The 22,084-nt window shown below is 41.6% G+C and overlaps 1 protein-coding gene across 1 annotated transcript in view; it reads right to left on the bottom strand.

Annotated features, from left to right (window-relative positions):
• Positions 1-3,497: 3,497 nt before the first annotated feature.
• The window catches only part of LOC139734054 (uncharacterized), an 81,571-nt gene continuing 62,984 nt past the window's right edge, over positions 3,498-22,084 (bottom strand). The window contains exons 4-13 of the mRNA XM_071644871.1: positions 21,448-21,658; positions 20,240-20,429; positions 13,804-13,917; positions 13,057-13,231; positions 11,130-11,478; positions 9,877-10,055; positions 8,684-8,805; positions 6,422-6,530; positions 4,356-5,185; positions 3,498-3,733 (exon numbers count right to left, since the gene is read on the bottom strand). Coding sequence (XP_071500972.1) covers positions 3,562-3,733; positions 4,356-5,185; positions 6,422-6,530; positions 8,684-8,805; positions 9,877-10,055; positions 11,130-11,478; positions 13,057-13,231; positions 13,804-13,917; positions 20,240-20,429; positions 21,448-21,658 — 2,451 coding nt within the window. The 3' untranslated portion in view covers positions 3,498-3,561. The remainder of the gene's footprint in view (positions 3,734-4,355; positions 5,186-6,421; positions 6,531-8,683; positions 8,806-9,876; positions 10,056-11,129; positions 11,479-13,056; positions 13,232-13,803; positions 13,918-20,239; positions 20,430-21,447; positions 21,659-22,084) is intronic.

The following is a 22,084-nucleotide window of genomic DNA, read 5'->3' on the forward strand; positions in this document are numbered from 1 at the left end:
GACTAATGAGATGACACAAATTGCCACATTCTCTGATGTGCTTCGGTGATTAGTAGCTTTGAGATATTTGAAACTCTTAACAGAAATCGGTCAATCAGAGCACATCACAGCGCATTGTATATTTCAAGCTGCAGATTAACACAAGGCAGCAGCCATCTCTCGGAGTTTTTGGGACAGTCGAACCGTACGCTCCCTGTAATGAAGCTAAAATGTAAGACCGATACTCATTGCAAATCGGGTACCTAGACCCCCTACATGATGTATGTGTACAATGGCATCTCTGCTGAGGAACATTTTTAAATTTGAATGAAAAGATGTTGTAAAACAGATACAACAAATCAGTGGATACCAAACAATGGACAATGAAAAAAAAAAATCCTATTTTTTTTCTTTTATTACTGCATGTCTTGAGATACAGCATCATGTGGAAACTAAAAAAAAAATAACTCACTTGAGTTTGATTTGTTCTCAATGCATGTATCATCTACCTCGCACATATACTTGAAAAATCCAAACAAATAGCAAATTCTTTTCTTGTTCATTTGAACATTTTATAACAGAGAAGCTTTGGTGTTTCATGTTCTGCCAAAAAACGAGAGAGAGAGAGGGGGGAAAATGCCATGGTCAGTGATCATCATTTAATCTTTTTTTTTTTCAGGAGATGGTTGAAATTTTGAATTCAATCCTGACTAAAATTTCAAACAAAAAAAAATAACACCCCTCTCCCCCCCCCCCCCCACCCCCCCAAAAAAAAAATGATTAGATAAATAGATTGATAAAAGTTGCTGAGATTGACTTGAGCTACAAAAGTCAGATAAATGTGGAAGACAGAAAGTTCTAAACGAAACCTGTTGGTATGGAACATGATTGTCATCCAATAGTGGGCAGGAATCAGCCTACATAGGGCAAGATGTGACACAATATGAGTTGCTATAAAAAGAGTAGAAATATCAGAATAAGGAGCATACCAGGCTGGTACAGTGGTTGGATAGCTTGGGTACGAAAGACTCACAGTTACTCTACAAGTATTCTAGACGATGTCTACTTTTCATCACTCAAAAACTACAGAGCAAAACATGTTTGCATCAAGAGCGACCTCATAACATGGTCTGAGATGCCACGGTTGGCTTCAAGTTACGAGAACTTGTCTTTACATAACACGTTGAACATTCGACTAAATCTTCAGAATTTCTCCCTTTTGCCTCAAACAACCTAGTCCAGGAGCATGGACCCTAACATCAAGATTAGTAGAATCAAACAGAAGATTGATGCTCAAGAGATGTGAGCGTATTTACACAGAGATTGAAATGAATCAAAAACAGCCTCATATATATTTTTGATACAGAAAGTATACTGGTATCCTCCTCCAGAGACTCAAAGAGAGACTCCAGCTGTAAGTAGACTGATACATCCCTGCATGACTTCCCCCTTTAAGGAGTTCTGTCGGTGACAGGAGTGAGAATAGTGAGACAGGCGGCAAAGGATACCCTCTCCTCATCAGCTGGCAGTGTGCGAGAACAGTGCATCACGAGCACTAGTCATTTCACAGTCCTTTGAGTCTGTGATAAAAACACTTCAGAGAAATGCATGCCTTCTGACAGCAGGCATGTTTTGGCTAAACTTATCCAGCAGAATGCTTTTAGGATACACACCTTCCCTTCCTAACTACTTTTTGTATTGCATAATGAATGATGTCTTCGAGACCAACAATGGAGTGCCAAAGTAAGTACTATCTTCTTTCTTCTTTTTTTTTAGTGGGGGAGGGGGATCATGACGGTTTATTATACAAGGTTTTGGAGTAGTACTCCTTACTGGACGCTAAAGCCTATCTTTGTTTGGTCCCTTAAAAACTTTTAGACAATTTGGATAGGATTGTAACATTTATTGCTCCACGACTTTTACCACATGTCTAAAGTAGTACTTCACTTCTCACGCTGGGTGATACATTTAGAGGAAAATACTGTTTACATGAGATCCCTCGGACACAACGGGTGTTAACAAATTACTACAGACTTTAGGCCAATCTACACAGTGTACATCACTGTTAGTAGAAGTCTCTGTGAACTTGGTGTTGTATGCCCCACATACATAAAGGGAATAGATAACACAGCATTAAGATGTCACTGTGTGGTGTAGGGTACTGAAGGTGTAATGTAAGAGAACTGTGGGGTGCATGCTGTGTAGAAGTATTGACGAACATACATTGTATTGGGTGAGAAACACAGAACATGCCTTTATGGGGGATTACTGTCAACAGCCAGAGATTAATGAAGGCAGTGTCCTTGTGTTACACCAGGAAACACAGAGCACACTACAATGGCTTCATGAAAAACGTTCTTGGTGTTAAGTGTCACGATTATTAGCCTGTAAATCATACTGCATAGGATAATGGCGTATAGAATGAGAACCATGGTATGTAATGCCTTGGTGCAATGTAGTTGAATCACATAACTACAAGTGTCCTTGGATTTTTGCAAGAGAGATGTGATGCACGCTACATTGTAACATGACACCAGAGATTGTAGTGGTGGGCTGTGTTATGGTGTAGTGAGCTGTGTCACACATTAATGCTCTAGCTGGATTATATGGGGTTGGTGTAGTACTTTCTCATGTGTAGCAGTGTTAAACGGGGGTGTTGCAGATATTCAGAGAGCAGAATCGAAGTGACATAACCACATTGTGTTAGGTACACTGTAAGTGAAAGACCTTGCAACTTGACAACACTAACGAGTGTGTGGTTTCAGATATACATGTAATCATGCATTAAGTCACTTTGAAGGCATTTAATGCATGTACAGGTCAAAGTGTACAATCCTTGCTAGGTCTATTTTTTAAGTATTAATGTCACAACATACTGTTTCATTTTTTTCCACTACCAATCCCCTTTCCTGGCATGTAGGGATCCAAATTCCAAAGCATACAAGCGAGACTATGCATCATCTGCATTTACATGTGCACTCAAGGTGCTGTTCTGTAAAACAAGGCTAAAATTCCCATTTTATTTTTCCCCTGTTATTACTGAATACTGCCCTGCAGTTAATATCATATCTTGTTGTGCCTTATAAGAGGGACATCATGTAAACATTGTCAAGTAACATCATAGCTCATAATAAATGGCTTGCAATTTAAAAAAAAAACACCCAAAACTTAAAATAAAGAGTAACATTGATGACATCATTATACTTTACATCAATTAAAACATGGCAAGAAGATCCACAGAATTCATAAGAACACCCTCACTTAAGCTTGCAAATGCAAAGCTGGATGTACTCTGACAAATGCTCTGGTCTTTGTAGCATAACAGCTAAAAATCTTTAAGTCATCATGACTCGGATAAACTGTTTCAAGATCCTCAAAATACTGGTAACATCTGAAAATATTTGGCAATTTTACACAACATGAGAATGAGAGCCATTTTGTTATTAAGGAGGGATTCTGCTTTTCAAGTAATTTCATTATCAACTTCTCATTTCTCGGGGGGGGGGGGGGGGGGGGGGATAAGGAAGGTTTGAGGTTGGGGTAAGGGGACTTGGATCTGGACCAGGAGCAGCCTGATGCCTCCTAGTTGGAGTGCTCCATGGATGAGTTGTCATGGTGATGATCTGACTGGCCGTTGGTTGGGGTAGGAATCACCATCATCATCTGTGCTGGCTGCTGCATCAAACACTTGACCTGCTCGGCTGTCAGATGGCATGGTTTCCCCCGCTTGATGGCCTGACCAGATGGGTCTCGCCTGTGACAAACATGAGGAAAAGCATGGACTGGTTCAACTGTATGATATTGATATGTATTTCATGGACAGAACATCAAGAACTTATCAACAGTGTCGACTTTACACCTCTTTGTATGTTATTTGTATATGGTATCACTATCTGAATTAGGTTACCATACTAAACCAAGTATCACAGTTGATGCTTTTTTAACATCACATACCACACATACATGCACTAAAGCATTCTGAAGTATTTGGACGTGGTCTTGATGCTCTGATGAATACTACTTTTAACATAAAGTGCCCATATAATGAAATTGATCTGATTTCAGATGATTAACAGCATTCATGAAATTGATTGAATATCAAGTCTAACTTATGATGCAACACACTAAAAATAATCCAAAGAAACATTGATGTTTTGCGCAAAGGGGCAAATACTTTTCAGTTAACTAAAATCTAGAATTTCGGTAGATGCAGAGTTTCAATTTGGGAAATGAAAGATAAAAAGAAAATCCACCTAAAACGGTGAGCACTCCTATGAAATAACCCAGCATTAACACAGAAGAAAAGAAAGATCACTTCTAATAGGGACAAGTCAGTTCAGAAGACTTACGGTACAGTACTGAGACGAATTACTCACAGTTCTGCCATGCCATGGTTGACTGCTTCGTCTCTATCCTCCTCCATCCCATCGTCTGCCATCTCATCCCCGATGGCAGTGTTTCTCACTCTCTCCTCCACTTCTCCAATCTCCTCCTCCTCCTCCTGCATAGACCCCTGGTAGTTATCCCTCTCGCTCCTCTCGAAGACTTCTTCCCTGCCATAGCCCACATCCTCCTCCTCCTCCTCCTCCTCCTCATCTTGCTCGTTATCCTGGCGCCGAAAGTTCTCCTCTGCCTCCTGTCTTGCGAAGTGTTCCGCAGCCTCCTGCCTCGCGAAGTGTTCCTCGGCCTCTTGTCTGGCGAAGCGCACCTCGGCCTCTTGCCGTGCTAAGCGCTCCTCTGCCACTTGCCTCGCGAACCGCTCCTCTGCCTCTTGCCTGGCAAATCGCTCCTCCGCCTCCTGAGCGTAGCGTTGCCGCTGCTCCTCTGCGAAGTGCTCGCGATCCTCCATGCGATAGCGGGCCTCGTCCATCCTGGGCGAGTGCTCCCGGTTGCCAGAGTAAGTCTCTCTGTCGCCACCAGGGTGGGATTGTCTGTCACCCTTTGGGTAAGTCTCTCTGTCCTCATCGGGAAATGGGTCGCCCCCTTCACCGTCTTGGTACCCCTCGCCATCCTCCCCACCCAACACATACCGCTCCCTCTCTTCTGAGGGGTATCCGTCTCTCTCCTCACCCGGGAACCGTCCCCTGCCCTCCCCAGAGAAGTCCTCTTGTTCCAAGTCTCCGTCGTTGTCGAGGACTTCAATTTCGTTGTCAGCTGCTGCTGCAGCTGCTGCATCACTCAGCAGTGGTAAACTGCCACCAAGAGGCTGAGGGAGTGAAAGAAACACAAGAGGCTGAGGGAGTGAAAGAAAAAAAAAACCTTCGTGTTTGGTATTACATGGGGAAATGACGAACTATAGTGGAATCATTCATATATTTTTTGAGCTCATTTGAGAAAATTGTTGAGAACTGAAATACGCAACTGCAAAAGAATGAGATTGCTTCTCTCTGCTGCATATACATTTTGTACGTTAACCTACATGACAATGACAGATTTTATGACCAACAGATTTTTTTTTTTCTGGAATGGTCTCACATCATTTCCTTAAAGAGAATCTTATATATAATTTTGTCAAACATTAAAAAAAAATGTCCTTTCTTGCAATTACTGGGCCTACTTCTAGTGCTGACACTTTCTTACCATTACCAGAAATATTCCTTCCCATATCATCACTGAACCCACTATTACAACCAATGTACGTACCTCTTCTTTTGTACCAACTAACACCATCACTGTACTTACCACTTCCACCAGTATTGTCACCACAACTACAACTGTACCTACCACTACTGCCAATGATTCTACCATCATAGCTGTAGCTACCTTTACCACTAGTTACACACAATCATAGCCACTGCACCTACCACTACCTCAATGTACCTACCACCACTATCGCTAAGGCCACCACTATTACCCCATTACCATCCATTTACCACCACCAAAACCACCACCACTGTACCTTCCAATGTGCATGTACCTACAACCATCATAACTGTAGCAACAATTACCACCAGTGACCCACAATCATAGCCATTGCACCTATCACTACGTCAATGTACCTACCATCACTATCACCACAGCCACCACTATTATCCCATTGCCAGCCATTTACCACTACCACCACCACCACCACCACCACTGTACCTTCCGATGCATCTACTATCATCATAACTGTAGCTACAATTACCACCAGTGAGCCACTAGTACAGCCACTGCACCTACCACTACCTCAATGTACCTACCACCACTATTATCCCATTATCAGCAATTTACTATCACCACCACCACCATACCTTCTAATGTACCTACAACCATCATATTAAGTGTAGCCACAATTACCATCCGTGACCCACTATCACAGCCACTGCACCTATCACCACCATCATTATGGCTACCACTTCTATCCCTGTAACCACCATTTACCGCCACCACCACCACCAGCACTGCATCTTCCCCTACCAACGTTGCACCTACTGCTACCACTGCCACTGCCGGTACTTACATGGATGTGTGTCTCAAGGTTAAGGGGCATATCCTCCGTCGGCAGCATCCCAACAGATTTGCTGATGGGCGTGGTTGGAGTGTTGGGCGTACTGGGCGGGGTGTTAAGGCTGTAAGAAGATAACGACGGTCTGTCAGCAGGTTATTGGAAAAGCTCATGCAAAATATTTGGGGGAGGGCAAGCGTGAAGCAACACAAAGCAACAAAAGTTGGGGCATGCAACATATCAATGGAAGAAAACAAAGTAGAGCAGACAGTAAAATTTTCATGCATTGTGTGGTTGCAGGCACATATGAAGCTCTCACATTACTGGTAGCAACAGGCTGCTCCATTCAGAAAGAATTTACCAAAAATAAAACATGTTTTGAATGAAATCCCCCCAAATTAAAGAGATAGCTCTGCAAAAGAAAAAAACAAAAAGCACAAGAAGTATGAAGTACATAAAATTGCAAATCTTGATAGCATGTAGACCTAGCAAGTACATGTATGTCCATTATTGTACGTAGCTCAATCATGAAATGTAATAGAACTATGGCTTCTATTGTCAACGCCTCAAAATGAGTGTTTCGTTGTCGAGATGTAAATGTCTGTGTGAATGTCAACGTGATTTATAGCCACAGCGACAGAATCATGTTAGCATTGACAATTCACTGGAACAATTACATTACAACTGCCTATGTGCTGGCATCTGGAGTCATTTTCAAATTTCTACATGGTGGTCCCAAAAGAATTTATGGGACTCTTAATGATGCCTTTAATCCTTACAAAACAATCCAAACTCTCGATGTCCAATCATGGCATTATTATCGTTATCATGCAACACTTTATATGATATGCTCTTCTGATTCCAATTGTCCGTTGCAATAACTGTTGCAGACATTGTGAGGGTTGTGTGACAGAGAGGGGGGGGGGGGTGGAAGGGGGAGGGGGAGGGGGAGGGGAGAGGGAGTAGAAGAGGAAAAGGGAGAAAAAGGGAGTGAGAAAGAGAGAGCAACATCTCTTGAAAAGATAGGATGACCCATTGTGTCTGATTATCCTACTGGAGACCAATGCTATTCCTCTTGTCAGAAATGGCTAGGTCCAGTGCATGCATCAAAGCTACGACTACTGGTATCAATCACCATCGACCTTAAGACACGCCCAGTGAGTTAGAACCGTGGCAGGTGAATCGTGCGGTGTCAGGACAAAGGCTAACATGTGTACACATACACTACCAGGCAGACAAACGGGAATGGGGGGAGCCAAATGTGAGGAGACATGCACTGCGGACAGAGGGACATACATGACTGACGCCGACTCCATTATCACAGAGACTGTGTGAAAGATGTGACGTTGGCAACAGCCAAAAGTGTAACATTTCTTATGCATCTACGCAATCATGCATGGTCTTTAAGGTAGCTTTGCCGAGAGGTGATGATCTACACACAAGTTTTTCCATCTCCATGCACATGCAAACAAGTGAAACACATTAAAACTGACTGTTTAGCCGTAAAAGGTAATATGACATCAAAGGAACATTTGCCTACAGAATGACTCATCCACCAATCATCCAATGGTAAAAAAAGAGGGCACCGTGCTCTCCTCTAACATATTTGCTCACATTCTTGATCAATGCCATGACAAGATTTACTTAAGATGCAAAAGATAAAATCTCCTATTCGACATAATTTGGTGTTCAGTCTTAACGAGGACAGTGCTATGAGATACAGAAAGGAGTCATCTTCCCTTCCCGCCTGGAAAGACGTGTTGAACTTAGGTCACGACTACCTTCTCCACCTACACGTGTTGCCCAGTCGATTACAGTACCTACCTACCTATCTTTGTGAAAGCTGAAGATACGGAACCATGAGTGAGAAGAGGAAACTGGGCAAAGGCAAGGGATGTAGTGTGAAGGGGAGAAGGATTGTTGATAAAAGCGATGACAAACTGAAGAGGCAAAAGATTTCCTGGCCGACGGGTGAGGTCAGAAGAAAGATGGCACGAGGAAAGCAGAGATAGAAATTTGCCATTGGAAGACAGCAGAGAGAAACTGGAATCGAATAATAATTGAGAAAACAGCAAGGCTACTTCCAGAACATGAGACAGATGCAGACATAATAGACGGAAACTTTTGAAGAGAAAGATGACAAAAAGAAAAAGAAAAAAAAGGCCACGAAAAAGAAGAAAATGGAGAAGAAGATGAAGAAGAAGAAAAAAGAAAAAATATAGGAGGAGGAGTAGGAGCTGAGAAGATGTGAGAATTCCATCCTACTCAGAGACTCACCTGCCCATCCTCTGCGGCCTCCGCTTCATGAATTCTATCTCATCCACTGTCCACACGGCTCCCTTCACATTCTCAACTCGTACAAAGCATTTGTGAAGACTCAGATTATGTCTTACAGCATTCTAGGAAAAAAAAAATGAAGGGGAGGGGGCACACAGAAAGAAATCAGACATGTTACTTTCCCAACAGTGATGAAAAACAATTCTTTGCAATGTATTCATATCTTTTATATAAATTTGCTGCTTCTGCATCTTACAAATGTTACAGCATGAAGTGAGCTCAAATCTAGAAATACCACATGAACATTGGTTTCCGTCAAGGGTGGATAAACCCTGACAGTAGCAATGCCATTCTTAGAGTTTAGTTTTCAATATTCTTCAGCAGATCACACAAAGTAGTCAACCAAACTGCCCCTCAAAATTTCTCTTTCATCCTTCTTGGGGTTATATTGGGGTTACTCAATCCACAACATGCTAGCATACAAATGACGCACAGGTCTGAGTGCGTCAGTCGGAATTGTGTGCATAAGGTAACTATGGAATGCTTAACCCACGAGGCGAAGCCGAGTGGGTTTAGGCTAAATTCCATAGTTACCGCATGCACACTATATTCCGACTGACGCACGAAAAGACATGTGCGTCATCTGATTTATACAGTAGAATGGGTAATTTTCTTGTCAAAATCCCATTTTTCTATCGTGTTACCGGATGACAAAATTACTGGATGCATTTCCTTGTGGCTTGCCGTAAACGGGCATGCATACCCGTACTTACCGTTTTTACTGGATGCATGGCCAGCCATGCATAAGTTTTTACTGGATGCATGGCCAAGCTGAGTGCGCGAACGCTTGCTTTAGTGCGCGAACCTTTGTTACAAGTACGCGTACTCTTGCTGACTGCGCGATAACATGTTTACAACTGTGACTCAGCGTGCGGCCAGTAAAAATGATCACATAGCTCTCGACCAATCAGATCGCAGGATTCTCGCTACCCATTCTATAAAATCCAGAGACATCTCAACTCTGCCTCCCCCCCCCAAAAAAAAGAGAAAACATTGACCATTGCAGCGATAAGCTTTCCACTGAGATCTGTAGCCATAGCTTCTGGTAGAATGTGATATATACTGTAGCACCAGATAATCCTGACTGTCTCCAGCCAGAGACGATGTCAAAGAGCTAAATATTTCCCACTGACCTTCCATGTGGCAGCATTTCTCCTGAAATAGGCAAACGTCCTCGTGAACCAGTTGTAGATTTCATTCAGCGTGAGCTGTCGGTCGGGGGCATCGATGATGGCTTGCCGTATGAGGGCAGCATACGTGAACGGCGGCCGCACATCAGTATTCTTGTAGAAATCCGAATTGTGATGGATTTCTGCTATGAACAAAATGGAACACAAGTCACAGTTACATCACAGAAAAAGAACATTAAGCAAAGACATGTTAATCTAGGACAGATACAATGTATACATGATTGATGCATTGACAAAAGTGAATCAAATGTTACTGCTTATGAACCAATAGGATAGCCTACGATCCATTCATTCATACTATGCACAATAGCAAGTTAGTAAGTTATCAGGGTGGTTGAGACTAAATGCAAGGGGTCAACAGAAGACACTGCTATTTGCAATGAATTGGGCTGAACATATGAGTCTATTAAACTCTGTACCTCCAAATCACTGATAATATATTGATTTAGACTTAAAGGGCTAGTACAGTTTTGGTGGAGATGAGAATTGGGCTTTTAACTTTTTGCGAGATACCAAGAAAACACTCATGATATAGTACAGAACATACAATTTTAAGAGGAATTCAAAGTTTATCTGATGAAAATCGGGTTTCGCATGACTGAAACATCCAAAAACAAAGTAGAAGAAAGCAATTGTTATGAAGTGTGGGTCCCACACTTTATTAGAATCGCTCTTGTTTGATATCTCAGCCATTTCAAAACCAATTTTCATCAAATAAAGGTTGAATTCCTCATAGGAATTCATGCTCTTTCACATTTTATAAAATGTTTCTCATTATCTCACCAAAAAATGTTAGAAACCTGAAATTAGGTCTCAACCAAAACTGTACAATCCCTTTTTAAGCCTTTGTGTCTAGCAATAACGATACAAGGTTTTGAGAGAACAAAACTTCCTGGAGACACAAAAGAAAGTTTATGATTTCGATTTTTCAACACTTTTTTTTAAATTTTGATTTCGAATTATGATGGCCGTGGTCACCTGCATTCTTAATTATTCCATTAACTACATAGTGTACTGTGCATAAGTGGACTTTACAGCAGCTGTTCTGAAATTTTCAGTTAAACACTCACTGTGAGCATGTACCCTAATAATAATCTTGAGAGGCTCGTTCTGAGTAGTTAATCCGGTGTGTATAAGAGTAATAGGTGGGTAATTCAAACTAGAGCTGACGTTAAGACTGGAATGTTGGCTTGTACCTGTGCTAAGTGACAGGCCATACTTCTCGCTGTTCCGCCTCCTGATTGGCCCACCGGGGGTCACATGCTGCGAGGTCAGCTTGTGGGCCTGGTTGGGGCTGTGGGAGGGCTTGCACATGACCGGACTCCGCAGGGCCTGGCCCATGAGGGCCTGGACCGAGGCCTGGGTGGAGACCGGGATCAGGGGCGGGATCTTGGGCGGGTGGCCCGGCCCGGGGCCCGGGAGGGGTACGGGGTAAGGGGCGGAGGCAATGGAGGTGATGGGAACAGGAGGGGTGCTGGGCACCATTGGTAATGATGGAACTGCATGTTGGACCACTGAAACAGCCTTAGAGAGGGAGGGAGACGACTGTTGAAAGGAGAAAGAATAACAGTAGGAAGACCAAAGAATAATGTCAGTCTCTGCTCTGTTAAAATATGTTTCTTCACTGAGTGTAGCAGTATTTACTTCAAATATCAGTCTCTATTTGTCATGCCTTTGTTTCATAAAAATCTTTGTTTGATTTACTGGACATCTGACAGGTGTGCTAAGTTTTCTTTAGTGAGATTGCTTGATTAATGAAGTGTTCAGCATTCTCAATTAAATCCTGTTTATTTCTTTTTTTTTTACATTTTTTGTTCCTGTCTTGTTCTTATATACATGTATGTGAAAGAACATGGACAATAATACATCCTGGTGCAATGCTGTCCTATTCCAGGCAAACAAAGCACTAAAACTGGCAGGTGTACTTGTCAAGGCGGTGCTGTTCACAGCTGTAACAATTCAAGCTCAGTTGTGATTCATTCAGATGACAATGGCCTGCATGCATTACTGCACCACCAGCCTTGCAGTCCCCCACTTCTTCTTCTTCACAATTTTCACATGAACTTGAATGCAGTCAGCAGTGGAGTTGGTCCAGAAAGTCCCACATCTTGCATTCACAACATTTTGCTGCGACTCGAAACAATAACAGCGCATTTCCCCCTTTGTTCCCTGTCGCTGACTCGCGTGTTTACACAGCAAGCCGAGATGTGTTTGGCCAGGCACGACCAGATGATGTAGGTTTCCTGCTTGTTATTTCCTTGGGAACGCACAATATTTTTGTTTCAAGTGCAAGACAAAGGAAGATAAATATGGTAGTTTATGCCAGCTCACAAGCATCAACACTACTGTAACCAGGATGATAATGGAGGGAGCTCCTTATTTGGTGGGACAACACAAGCGTCGAAACAGGATCTGCCGTCAGACAAGCGTGTACAATTACCTTGGCAGAGTCTATCCCTGACAGGGGGTGATAAGCACGTCAAGTGCAAATGATGCAAGCTCAATTTGTTTAGAAACGGAGAGGGGAGATGTTGGGTGTGCATTTCGCAAATTAATCGCTGAAACGCGAGCCGACGTAAATATTGATGCGTTTAGCTGCCAAGGTCGACGGACAAGATGTCCGTCTGAAGACCGGCCTTGAAGTCTCCGGCACAGAGTTGGGCAGCGATCCAAATCTCTCGTCTGGAATGCGCTGGAATAACCTCGTGTTTGCCGTGCCCATGAAATCAATGTGAATAGTCTAAAGCATCCACAACAGAATAACAGTACATCTGCTCAAATTTATTTGGATATCATTTTAATGACAGCACATCCTCCTTTCTTCTCTCAAGGTATAATAATGCACTTTTGTCGATGGGTTTCAGTCATACAGGCACATGAACTCATGCAAGTCATCAATAAAATCTTACAAAGAGATTCTCCTATAACTACCTCTGGGAAAAGAAAAGGTTTGGCAGTGACAAAGATGCTCGTTCATTATTCAAGTTATTCAAGCGTTACGCAATCATGAGCACCATTCATTCAACCTCGCAATGGTACAATTGATCTTAAATTTTACGGCTTGCAGGGGTGGGTGGGGGGGGGGGGGAATGGAGTGGGGAGGGGTTGAACTGGATGGGGTACCTTGGCTGCCTCCTGCTTGGGTTCCACTGGGGGCTTCATGTGGAGGTGGGCCATCATGGCGGCTAGCCGCTCCCTCTCCTTGGTCAGCTGAATCTCCAACTGGTTGACCACCTGCATCTGGACTCGGGCCTGTGCCGTGCTGCGATCGTCGAGGGCATGCTCCGTGCTGAGATGCCTGTCATGTATGGGACAGTTGGCAGAAAGAGCAAAGTAGAACTCTTCGATGGATTGACTGTGCAAATGAAAACACGCTAATTGACATACATATGCACCTCAAGGAGACATACGATATATATCATACTCATGCATCTACAGCTGTAACTGATTAAAATGCAGACAATGCTGCCTACTAACTGCATTCACCATCTATCATACAAGTAATTTGCTGCTGCTATTCTACTCTGAGGTTGAAAAAAATAGAAGAGACTGCTCACTACACCTTTGCAGGCATGCCATTAAAAACCTCTTACTATACAGTGTTAATGCATAAAATTGTTTCATCTCAAACTCTTCACAACTGGGCAACCCTCCCCCCCCCCCCTTACACACACATACACAAATACACACTAACCATTTCAGTTGAAGTACCCTGTGAGTAAAACACCAATATATAATGTACATGTGATAACTTATGAGTGCTAGTACCCAGCATTATTGGGATTGGTAAAGACCACAGTAAAACACACACACACACAGACACACACAAAACACAAACAACCCACACTCAAACAAATTACTGTTACTTACTTGAGGAAAGCGGGGAAGTCTTCACAGACCGTCTCGCACCCTGGCCACTTGCACATGCCATGAGTGTAGAGGGGGTGGTTGGTGGCATTGATAAGTCCATCTTCATGAGGAATCCTGCATGGGAGATCATCATACAGATACTACCTGTTTAGAAGTGTAATATACTACTTTAAATATACGCCATATATTCAGCAAGTCTAAATTTTTTCGTGAATCGGGACTTCCCGATGATTTCGCGAGTGGTTAAACCTCATTCGTGGAATACAGTACTGAATGGAAAAATGTATACTTGCACATCAGATTCATATCGGGATCAGAGTCAATATTTTCGCGAATAGCACCCGACTCGTGAAATTCACGCAAATGAAAACGTCACGAAATATTTGGCATATACAGTACTTGCCATCCCCGTGGGTGTTATACTTTACCATTTATGAGATTACTTGTATGTCTTATAACTCTGAAGGGACCGTCTAGTGTTACATTGCAATGATAGACAAGGCAATATTTGTTATATTTGCATGGTCTTCATGAATACACACTATTTCATTCTAGACCCGTTGGCCGAAGCCAAATTCTGGAAATATGACTCCCTGCAGGCGCTATAACAATTTCAATCCTTGCTGCATTATTAGTCAAGTGATCGTATTATGGCCAATTACCGAACAGTATCTATACAGACCATCTAATATAAAGAAATATTCCTTGTTAAAAACTGAGCCCTCTCATTGGACAGTCCAGACACCATATCATCATTGAATGTGACAACAATTCATGAACTGAAGTGCATTCAACTCTTCAACATGATGAAAGGAAAGTGTATATCAAGGCAATGTATTGTTGCTAAACTGCTTCAGTTTTCAATATCTCTCTTCAAAACAACCCTCAGACCAAGGTTAAAAAAGAAAGTTTCATTTGAGGCTGCTTTAATTTTTCGCACATGATTCTGGCATCTTCAAATACCTATGAGAAGGCAAGCACTCACTTCTCCCATCAAAGCCACTTTATGGTGTGGGTTGGAATCTTGTGCTCTCAAATTACCTGGGATTATTATCTTAAAACGTACATAAAACCACTTTATGCTTGACACCCGAAGTAAAATGAGGGGGATGGTGTTAAACTGACAGAAACACTCTCAGTGAAATTAAATGGGTCTTGAAGAGTTATCAAATGCACACATGGCTGTTACGTGGGTGTCAGTATGACGAGTAAAGCTTTCATGTTAATCGTACAGGTATAACACACTCAGCATATCTCATTGTTTGTGAAGGTCTAATCAATTTCGAGGAGAGCTTTCACGGAATTTTCGATCCCATTTTTTTAAAAAATCCAGTTATGATGAATTTGAGACTGGAATATTAACCAATAGCCCAGGACAATTTCTTTGTCTGTTTTGTTGTTGTTGTTGTTGGTGGTGGTGGTGGTGGTTGTTGTTGTTGTCTTTTAGCATCAAATGTGATCTGCAAGCTGCTCTTCTTTTATCTTTCACTAGACCTAAAGAGCAATGAGAATCCACTGTTCTCTTGATCTCCACAATATGTCTTTCACTATCAACTGTCCTTATTCAACTGGCTTAAGTTAGACGATTTTGTGCAGTCAAAGGTTTTGTCATGCAATGACAACAGTGGACAGATCACATATGTTGCTTGTGATGGTCATCACAAACATGACGTCCAGCGACATAAGCCATACTGCAAGCCTTGTTTTTCACCGGTTGGGTTTGACATTTGCGTAAGCCCACTATATCACTGCAAAGGTCACATGCAGCTGACGTCGCAGAAAACTAATTAACCTTCCTATATCTGTCGCTGGTCAAGTTTTCAAGAAGTTTCACTGAATATTCTAATTGCTATGTAGCTTCCATACTGCTGCACAGTCCTCAATCGAGTTAATTTGTGTGTGTGTATGTTTGTGTGTGTGGAATGCCAGTGCAAAAAGAAGAAACCTACAATGTTACCAAGCTTTGTCCACACTTAGTAAACATAGTAAATGATTTATCAAGCCAGGGCAGGAACACTGTGCCACAACAGACCTAAAAAAGAAGTCTAGCAGTGTCACAAACCAAAACGAACGGATATGTCTTCGGAGACAAACATGCTGCTAAATAAGGGATGTACGGAGGATAGAATCGGATCCTTGAACACTAACGAGGTCTGTTGATATTTTGAATGAATACATACAATGTACAAGGGGCAGACAATCCTAAATTACACCACGCACAAACTCTCACACCAGTGTCGACACTACAAAAATGCCTGGATCCCAACAACTTCAGAGACGCAGAGCACATTCCACGTCATGTTTATCCCCAACTGACCTGATTAAACTTTTGTTCAAGGTTTCACACGAACAGCGCAGTCTCAACTTTACAAAAAGGGAAATGAAGGAAACATAAATGACCAATTGTCAGACAATCTTGAATTTTCCTATCTTTACTGCTAAGCGCTTTCAAGTCTGCATGTGAACAAACTACAAAATATTTCCCAGTTCTGCTACATAACTGTCATGTGTAACAGTGATTTGTCATCATATCTAACTACATTTCTGAGATCACTTATTGGAAAAATTGAAATTGTCATTCATCGCCATTGCTCGATGCATTGAGTATTGTGGAAAATATAAAAGAACATGTAGAAGTAGAAACAACACTACATGTAATCCATCCACAGCCGCGGAATTCCTCTCCCCCTCTCCACAAATATTTTCACAAACACTCCAGCTTCTTAAGAGCTGAACTTTTCTTTCTCACAGGATTAAACACTGTAGTATCAGCCTCTCATCACTGGCACGGAACACAATTAAAACAATAAACAATCTTAAGCGTGAATACTACCGCTGGGTAATTTTGGTCTAATAATATCAATCTAAACACACCACCTACGTCGAACAAAACAATAATGCCAATTCTCAAGAAAGTGAGAATTGAAGAGCTCTAGTCCATTACTTTGAACTGTAGCACTCCTTTCAGTTTGTGTTATGATAGAAAACACTACTTACTTCATCCGATTAAGTTGCATCATCAAATTTCTTTTCACAACCAGAAAGAGTAAACAGCAATACATGTCATCCTTGTCGCCATGTTTGACATATGACTCTCTCACGAGGAGAAAGTTTGCGTCACCATGCCCTCACATCCAAAAAGGTGCTTCACTCTCGTGAGAAGCAAAAAGCTTTCGCTCAAACGTCCCGACTTACTCATGCCCGAAGCACAGTTCCAAAGCTGTACCAACAGTGCCTAATTTTGGCAAATCAAATTGACTGCCACCGACATCTTGCGCAGCCAAGATGAAAGACTCTTTTGTTTGTATTGATCTACTATGAGAAGATGTTGTTTCGTTTCAAAACCTGATGAGAGCTTGATCCGATTACAATACTTGTGGTGGCAATATACTCAAATTTTCCATTGCCAAAATGTGACTACAAAACCTGTTGAATTCTAGAATCCCTAATCATTCTGATCATCCAAGAGGATAAAAAAAGAACGAAAAATTGCAAAACTTTCTTTGAGACTGGCCTCTGAAGATCATTTGATTTATTACAGTAGCATGGAGGTTGTATCGTCATACAGAGTCAGTAAATGAAAGCCTCACTGCACTTTGGAGAGAATCTATATCTATGGCTCAAACCACATTTATGAGTCCGTGGTGCCCATTCACGGATCATGTTCGGTTCTTATCTGTTGCCATTTTGCAAGGGGACTGCACCAGATGCTGTTGAATAGTGACACCTGGACGTTTTGGTCTGGATAGTGACAATAGAGCGACACAAGTATCACGATGCATGCGCCTTGCTGCCTTCACTGGACAAACCAAACCCACCTCCATTCTTACCCATCTGAAAAAAGCCCTGCTACGCAACGCAAGCAAAAAGCACAAAAAACCCCCACCTGCACAACAACAGCAACAAAAAAAATCGAGACTTCTTATAAAGTGCCTACATGGGCAATGTATCAATCAGCCCCCCTTCAACAGCTCGCAGCCAGATCTGAGCGAAGACATATAACTTGGCGCTCATATTTCTTCTCCCGAGTCTACACTCATATATCAATGTCACACCTCTGGTTTTGATTGTACTGTAAATATCTGACAAATCAATTATATTCATTAGACGTCTCTTCCCTTCCTCCTATACGGTGTAGCATACCCTAGTTTTCAAACATGTAGAATTTCAATCTCCCAATGACAATGTGATTTCCCTGTCATAGTATTTTCAAAATTGTTGTATTGTACTCTCCTCATGGCGATTTCCCTGCCATTATTATTTTCTTCTGCCATGTACAAACTTACTTCCTCCCCCCCCCCCCTCCCCCAACATCTGGTGTCCATGTGTATGAAGCAAGGAATACAGTAATGACATGTCTGACCAGTTTTTGACTATTTTTAACATGTTTTCACACAGGCTTTGTAAAAATAAAATACAACCACAAAGAACAGCTAGTTTGATGTTTGTTTGACAAAAATGACGGCAGATCAACACCACTATAAGCGATATCATACAACTGATAAGATTGCCTCCACTATTTTGTCAGTAAAATCCCACAACATCACATCCCACAAACACCTACAAATAGCTCTCCCGCTTCCCTGGCTGTATTATATATACGGCATCACACTCCACATCCCGCTTGAACAAACATGGATTGTGCAGATACCTCGTTACTGATTGTTGATTTTGTTCCGAGGGTTGGATTACATCTCACCAAAAAGAATACAATGTCCTTGACAAATAAAAGGCACAGTATATACAAAGAACCGTCCGAAACAAATGTGCAATTAGTGCCTTTAATTCATAATGAATCAGACTAAGTCAGGAAATGATACCACAGTCAGACACAAGGATAGATCAACTTTGTGATGCTGATGGTCTACTGACAAAAAACGTTCACAACTTTGAGAAAATTTGTCCCGTCTCACACGTATTGGTGGCCCTGAGCCATTGTTTACTCCAATTGTCCCCAAATATGAACTAAGCTGTATTTACTTCATTGCTTTCGTCCCAATTACTTCCTCTTTGGGGAAAATCCTTCAATAAACATGCTTATTTTGGATTTTGCCGTGAGCCCTTTGCTTTGAGTCACTCCCTTTCTTGTTGGTCCCAAAAGGGTCATGCATGTTTCTCTTCATGAACCCCTTCCAAACATTCCGAGTTATCGATGGATAGTATAACAAGTTCCGGGAATGGGAAACTTTCCATCAGTTGTAGTGATACATTCAGCGAGAGCAATGTCGAGAGCGAATCGCAAACAAATTCCTTCTTTGTCTAAAGTGTGTAAATATAGACGGGTAAGTACATGCCAACACTTTCACTTCACATGTATGTGGTTACAATTTCTTCTTTCGCTGCAGCCTTGGAATACATCCATTTTGATGTTTGTAGAAATTCCCGCTGGGTGACAGCCAAGCGTATGAGATGAAGAACTGACGTTACCAAGAGTTTGTTTAGACATGATCTCAGCATAATTTCTCTGAACACCTGCCTCTTCGGAGACCTGTCTCTTTTTGTTTCAGTTTTTAGAGATAACAGAAAATAAGCCTAGTCATACCGTGCAAAATAATCAATATTTAATTATCCCACACAAAATTCAACAAATCAGTCCATGTTTTTAGTATGCATGTCATATGCATATTATATAACGTGTGTATCGTACATTATAAATACATTTGGCCTACATCTCCCAGTTGCAGGTAGCTGAATATTTACTGCAAAATGAAATGTACAATCTTAACTTGACTCTTTTATTGAATTTTGACCAATAGTTCGAGTGCTTTGTTACAAGTAAAGGGATTATATAGTTTTGATTGAGATGGGGATTCAGCTTTTAACTCATTGTGAGAAAATTAGAAACCTCTTATATGAAATGTTAAAGAAAATAATTATGATTCTTAAAGCAATTGAAACTTTATTTGACGAAAATTGGTTTTATAAATGTCTGAGATATTAAAAAAAAAGCAAAACAAAGTGGTCCTAATAAAAGGTGGGTCCCTACTTTTATTAGGACCTCATTGTTTGTAAAATTCTAAGCCATTTCAAAACCGATTTTCATCAAATAAACTTTGAATTCCTCTTGGGAGTGTATGCTCTTTAATATTTCATAAGTGGTTTCTAATTATCTCACAGAGAGTTAAAAGCTGAATCCCCATCTCAACCAAAACTATACCATCCCTTAAGGCTTCCCAGATAACTTCTAAAATTATGACAACAAAGAGATATCCTGAAAGTTTATTTGCTGTTGCTATGGCAGTGGCAATGTGAAATGTGGTGGGCCTGATCTTCATTTGCCCAGGATGACTTGGTGGCTGCTCACGTAGCACCTGACCCGAGATCATCGGAATATTTGTTTAATTAGAGGCAGAGACGCTTTGCTCATGTTTGGAGGAGGGAGAAAAAAAAGAGTAGAGGATGCGATCATATCTATCTGGTGTGGTAGAGTCCTTACATGATGCCATGCGGCGTCAGCAGGAACCCCGGGTGGACTGGGGCTGCCTCCAGGAGACCGTTCATCATGTGGCGATGGCCGCTCAGCCCTGGTGGCATGGGCGACGACGAACTTGTGGGGGCGCCCTTGCTGTCCTCGGAGGAGGAGGCTACTTCTTTCCATAGAGACTGCAGCTCAGACGCTGTCATAACTGGTTTAAACGGGAGAATGATTATAAATTTCAGTACGAGTTTGAAATGATGCATAATAACTACAATGGCTTTGATGAAGATTTCGGGACACCTATTCCACAATCAGTAAAAAACTGAGAGATGATTTTCATTACCCATATTTGGGCAATCTTTGTCACTGCTAAAATAATTACACACATCAATTCCTCATCATTGAACAATTTGAAAATTTAAGATAATGCAAAGTCACCCACTGACATGAACAACATAAGAGATAAAAAAGAGAGAAAAAAATCAGGTCAGTCTCTCAGAAAAGCCAACCTAATCTTCAACTCATTTTCCTATTCAACACATTGTAGATAACTCTTCATTAACCTTTTGTAATTTAAAAATCATGCATGAGAAAGACTACAACTAAGATATAAAACTGTAACGTTTCCTGTGGACTAAATTTAACAAAGATATTACAGACATGTACGTGTATTTCATAGAAAAGGTTACGAGAGGATTTCAACTAATCCTTGAATAGGAGATGACACAAGCACTGATAGCCCAGCAAGATTGAAGTTGTCATATTGTGCAATCAGCAATACATGTTCCGCAAAATGGCTCATACAGCAATGAGCTCGACAGACATGAGCGCTAAATGGAAGCCATTTCCCCCTCTTTCTTCAGTGCGAGCATTTCGATCCCAAACAGCGCAGTCCCCCGCTATTGGTAAATAACTGACTGAAGCCCCTTCCCCCATATTCCCCCAAATGTAAATATTTGTAGAAATTAAAATTCTGGGAGCGCATAACACCATGGCGGGGCGCTCTTAATTACAAGTCCCTCCAGTGGCGGGGAATTGCCAGATTACCTCTGCAGCCCCTAAAGTGAGTCTCTCGGGGTTGCATGCCATGGATATGAACCTCTTGTCACAACTGATTAACTGTGATGTGCTTGCAAGTCAGTTGTCAGGACAGGTAGAATCAGACCGGGGCTAGTTTTCAGCTACATGCATCTTTTTTTATTTTTATTATAAAACATATATCCCACCTTGTTGTAACCTGGGTGGCAGCAACATTTGGCCCGTGGCGACAGCCTGTTGCTGGGCTTGGAGCTGGATCATGTGAGCCTGCTGCAGGGCCAGGTTGTGGAGTTGTTGCTGGTGTGGCGTCAGCTTGGAATGCACCTTGCTGCCATCACCGCTGGCCGCTGCGATGGCGGCCGCTTGCATTTGTTGCAGCAGCGTTGTCTGCTCTTGGAGCTGTCCAAATGCGAAAGCGGAGAGGTGGCAAAGTTTGAAATGTCTGACTGATCAGCAAATAACAGCAAGATATGCAATTTTCTTATGTCTGAAAATACTGTTACTTTATACATTTCTGTACATTTTAAACAAAAAGGGTATTTTGACATTTCCACAAGACAGTATTAATACCATTTATTAACTGATAACTCCAGAGACATTCTTTACACAGTGTTTGACCTGCCTGTGACAAAAAGTACCAACACATAACTTATATACCAATTTTTACATAAATCAAAATTCATCTTTAAAATTAAAAAAAAACTAAAACAATCATGCGAGAAAATCTGCACATATCTCTTGGCAAAATCACAGAATTTTGGTCTTCTTCATACATCATCAATTTCCTTAACTTCCTAACAAGCAATATACACTGTATGGTAATAA

Source organism: Diadema antillarum, unplaced genomic scaffold (assembly GCF_040938485.1).
Source record: "Diadema antillarum isolate AM-2024a unplaced genomic scaffold, OU_Dant_1.0 seq00000507_RagTag, whole genome shotgun sequence".
In the NCBI taxonomy this organism is placed as follows: domain Eukaryota; kingdom Metazoa; phylum Echinodermata; class Echinoidea; order Diadematoida; family Diadematidae; genus Diadema; species Diadema antillarum.